This window comes from Vigna unguiculata, chromosome 4 (assembly GCF_004118075.2).
Source record: "Vigna unguiculata cultivar IT97K-499-35 chromosome 4, ASM411807v1, whole genome shotgun sequence".
NCBI lineage: Eukaryota > Viridiplantae > Streptophyta > Magnoliopsida > Fabales > Fabaceae > Vigna > Vigna unguiculata.
In genome coordinates this window covers 16,348,138-16,353,075 of record NC_040282.1, presented here as the reverse complement: position 1 = coordinate 16,353,075, position 4,938 = coordinate 16,348,138, and the positions used below count along the sequence as shown (strand labels likewise).

Sequence of the window (4,938 nt, the reverse complement as noted above, 5' to 3'; positions counted from 1 at the left end):
AGTTTTATGTTGATCTGAGAATTATAGGATACATGGCCCAACATGTTGTGAAAGCTGGTGTTGATCCAAACATGTTCCAGAAGATAAGGAAGCAATTGGTTGAAGAGGAAATGAAAGTCTAAGAGACCATTGTGCTAAATCTAACTGGACTAGTAGTGGTTACTTATCGATCGAAGAGTAGGAAAAGAAAGATGGCTACTTTAGTGCATCGAGGGGTAGACAAAGATAGAAAGAGGCTAAGGGTCGGGTTCCTCATGTCGGCGTTTGGCGAGTTTTAGGATTTTCTAGGTCATGGTATAAGGTCTTCTTGCAACCCTTCCTCCAACACATGAGACCTAAGGGCAATTAACGGCGTGTATAGAGAGAAACAGGTAGGCCTAGGTTCTCTTTGTCGAGGATTACCTTTCGACACTAGGTCTCTATCTGCTCCCTTTTTTTAAGTCGCCATATTTACAACATGAATCTTATTCTTGTATTCTCTCATCTCTTCGACCCGCATGAACTTAGAAGCACGCTATCTAAGCTCATTCAAACTACCATGGGGTTCATGCATAAGTCATCGACAAAAAGCACAGCTCTTATGGTCGTGATCATATAGTGTAGCACCACTTTAGGATTCAGATTCCTGATCTTCAAGGCTATATTGTTGAACATGTCTACGAATTTCGAAGGGATTCTCCCTTCTCATAACTTGTATTGAGAAGTGTCAACGAGGTTAGGTGATGATGTCAACTTGTTGTGAAAAATTCGATAAGGGTGTCAAAACAATCAATGAAGTACAATGGCAGGTGGGTGAACCATTCCAAGGCAGATCTTTTCAGAGTGGTAGGGAAGGCCTTGCACATGACGACAATATTAATTGAGTAAAGATTGAATTGGATGATATACATGGAAACATGCTCATCTGGGTCATTACTACGTCATATCGTCCCAATGCGAGAGATTCCCATTGCTTGGGGAGTGGGGTTTCAGTGATGTTGCCGATAAAGGGGTGTCCACACTTCCTGTCACTAGGGGGAGTTGGTTACTCCGCCGATCTTAAGAACAATATTATAACCGCTTTCTCCTTCTATGTCGTGAACATTTCTTTTAGGGGACCATACCTTATGTACCAAGTCTGTATTGTCGGTACCCTCTTTCTCCATCCTCTAATCCTTAGCTAGTACCTTCCTCTTCAGCCTTGCATTTTCTTCCCTCAAGGCATCCATTTCCTCCGCGCTTCTCTTCTTAAAGTCAGCAAACTCTTGATTGCTGCCAAGTCAGCCGAATAGGGTCCTACTCCAACCATCTTGCCACTATTAGACATCAAACACTTCTTTCTCCACAAAATATTAGCCGACACCATGGCATGCGCCATTTCTTCTTACAAGACCAAATACACTATGCAAAGACTCCAAAAAGCACTGTGATACTCCAACTTCAGGTACTTGTCTTTCTATCCTTAGGTTTTCGTCCTCCTAGCACCAAATAGGGGTATTGCAAAAAACACTCCAATGCTCAAGTCAACCAAATGCTGTAGTCAACAATTAATGTTGTGATTAATAAAAAATATAAATATTGACCTTATCTAACGTGTTATTTATAATATTATTTTTTGTAGGTCCTTACCTGAATGGGCTTGGACCTTATCTAACCAATGTGGGCTTGATGATGTGGTAGGCCTAGTTAATGTGGACTTAATACACCATTACCTTAGTCAGAGAAGAAGGAATTGGATACATGTTAGCCTAGTCGATCGACATACAGTTGTGGATCTTGACCAATAATTATAAGAGAACAAAAATAATACACTCAAAATTTATAGTTTTGATATTAATTGTATTTAATATGGACATCATTTTAAATAAACTCTTCTAATTTTATTTTATTTTTTGTTCATTGGATATTCTTATATTTGTGGACGCTTTTCTATCTTATTGCAAAATTTTAATATCAAACTTCCTTTTATCATGGATGGATTCCCTTTTGTCACTTTTAAAAAACAAATTGATTCTTTTATTCTTTATCAATATATCTTTTTTTTTAATTTAAAAGTAAATATAATTTATCATAATCTAACTAAAAATTCAGTAACTTAATTACTAAAAATAAAACTCTACAATAATCAAGTAACAATTAAAAACTATAGAAAAACATACAATACATTAATAATCATAAAAAATGAATATATAAAGGCTTATGAGATAAGAAAATTTCATTTTTTTTCAAGAAATTTAAGGAACATAAGAGAAATAAAAACAAAAATAGTGAGTTTATGTCTAGCTTCATTTTATTTTCAAAAACAAAAAAATAAAAATAGATGAGAGTCGAAAATGAATACAAGATATGAAAAACTAAGAAAAATACAAAAAAAAAAAATTAAAAACTATCTTAGTAAATATTTTTATTCCCATTTATGTCATATCATTTATTAAAATTAAATGTTGTGTTTTATAGAAATAATAAAATGATACCTAATTTCTATCTATTCCCAACATATTAAATTATTGGTGGTGGGGAGATTGAGGTCTAAACACCCGTAATTAACGTGTAGAAAATAAAACTAACGAAGGTAACAAAAGATACTTAAATAAAATATTTAATCGATTATTCAAGAAATTGAGAAAAGAAAAACGTATTTAATCCATTTAGTACTTTGGGTACCCTTGACAGAAAGGGAAAGAAAAAAGGCAATGGAACACGATGTAGCTTTTGGAATCAATGTAGCATTTATATCCTCCACAGTAACTTTTGGTAAACGCAAGTTATTTTCTTCCTTAAGTTTTGATCCTCACTTATATGGAGGAATACAGTACTCACAATTACAATTAATAAACTATAAAACAAGTATAAAGCGAGATATCATAAAGTATAGCATCGAAGGATGATCATGTTTGCTTGTCTTCATGTGGTGATAGCATCCAAAGCCAGGATGGTGCTAAGGTTCATAGGGTTCATGTAGGCTTCAGAACCTGACATGATTTCCTCCACAATAAGTCTGTTGGCTTTCTCGGATGGATGGAATGCATCCCAAAATGCATACTGCTCTCTGTTAGGGCACAGATTGGAGAGTGGTGTACACAAACCAAGACCATTGTAGGGTCCTTGTCCACAACAAGCTACTTTTGCCGTAATAAACCCTGCAGAAAGCAACAACAATAACAACACCACAAACCTTAGACCTTATAATTATTGCCTTATTACTGTACTAACATGGTTTTAAAAGTTATGATGGCAACCACATTGTCTTTCAAGTAACATGAAACACAATGCAAATTCCTGTTACACAACTGCAACCACAGTGTAAAACCTTGACAAAGAGGACATGAAAAATAATTAGTACCAAACTGTTGGGGGTTAGAAACGAAGTTGTTATGCATTTTTCCTGTGTTTGCAGCAATGAAAACATCCTTTCCAAGTTTCCTGTTGAGTTGTAGCAACATTTGTTCAAGTTGTGGGTTAAACAATTCTGCTGCTTGTTGTAGTTCAGCAGCACATTCTCCATTTCTGCCACGTTGGGCCAGTTCTGAAGGGACACAACCCAAAGGCCCTGTGCCTGTCACAAGAACTCTCCTAGCTCCAAGATCATATAGCTTCTGCAGAATTTGCATATGACAGAATGAGAGAGATTGTTATTACAACACATTAAGCGTTAACCCTTTTGTTTAATCAATAGGGTTTTACCTGCAAAAGCTTTTGGTACTCAGAGATGAGATACTTCACATATTGAGGAAGTGGGTATTGGCGAGACCTTGCTGAATTTGGCACCAAGTAGTAGTTGTTCACAAAATCATTGCCACCTACTGTAATCAGAACTAGTGATTGATTCACTAAACGCTTTGCCTGTGAAGCTCCAATCAAAGCACTCACTCGGTTCTGGTACTCCTGAAAATATTCTAGCTGTCTATACATTCTGATCACGTTTACCTGTATAAAGGTTGCATGCAACATTATTTTTTGAGTCCAAAGTAAGAACTAAGTTTTACAACTTTCTTCATCACATAGAGTTTATCATCAGAGAAAGTTATAGCTAGTGAATGATTAATGAACTTACAAACTGAATTCCAGTGTCATTAAGTATGCCAATTCCCGCTGAAGCGAAATTGGCACCAACTAGGAGCTTATCACCTGTCAACTCTGGACTCAAATATGGCAATGTAGACTCAGAACCAAGTCGCTGACCTGAAAACGACATAATCATTAGTTTGACATACACTTAATGTTTAGTTGCTTCTTATTAAAATACATGAAAAAATGGTTCACAACATCAAAATGTTGATCATGAAAATAAAAATTTAAAGATGAATGCTAAAGGCAAAGAAAATGTGGAAGAGATAAACTGAACTGATAAAGTCAGGAATGTTGAAGCCATTGGAAAAACGACCGGTTGGTCTGTGAGTAGGACCATAATCAATGCCATAAGGAGGAGCATCAGCACGTGCAGTGGTAGCCAAGAAATTGTTATTTCCATTATCAACAAGTGAGTCTCCAAATACAAAGAATGCTCTTGGCCTAGCTTCAGCCCTAGACACAATGACTCCAACCACTAACAACACTAAACTAAGAACGGTGAAGGGTGCAAAATTTGGCAAGAATGCCATATTGAAATGAACCTTTGATGGGGTTGTTGTATGAAAACTAGCTAGGTTTTTGTGATGTGGATGGAGGAATTCCAAGGATTGATTAGTTTATATAATGGACTTTGTCACAGGATTTCATACACGTCTTACTAGTTTGGGAGGTTACTTTATTGCTCTATTATTGAAGGTTTTATGTTCTTCTAAAACTGGTGCGTTGGTCAAAAACATAAGTAAATGTGATAGGTTAGATTCATTATGATGCAACTAGATATTGTCTTCGCTAGTTATGTTACTTCCACAACACTCAAGACCAATATTTCAAATATATAGCTTCTTGTTCTTTGTTTTCCTTTAATTCAATAGTCCATGAAAGAAAATT

At 35.9% G+C, this 4,938-nt stretch overlaps 1 protein-coding gene across 1 annotated transcript; it reads right to left on the bottom strand.

Moving 5' to 3' along the window:
- Positions 1-2,675: 2,675 nt before the first annotated feature.
- LOC114182517 (GDSL esterase/lipase At5g33370-like) lies at positions 2,676-4,630 on the bottom strand. The gene is made up of 5 exons (XM_028069399.1): positions 4,325-4,630; positions 4,034-4,161; positions 3,664-3,906; positions 3,323-3,575; positions 2,676-3,119 (listed from the first exon to the last, which is right to left on the bottom strand). Exons 1-5 carry the CDS (start codon positions 4,578-4,580, stop codon positions 2,884-2,886), a joined length of 1,116 nt encoding a protein of 371 aa, XP_027925200.1. The 5' UTR covers positions 4,581-4,630; the 3' UTR covers positions 2,676-2,883.
- Between the last annotated feature and the right edge of the window lie 308 nt (positions 4,631-4,938).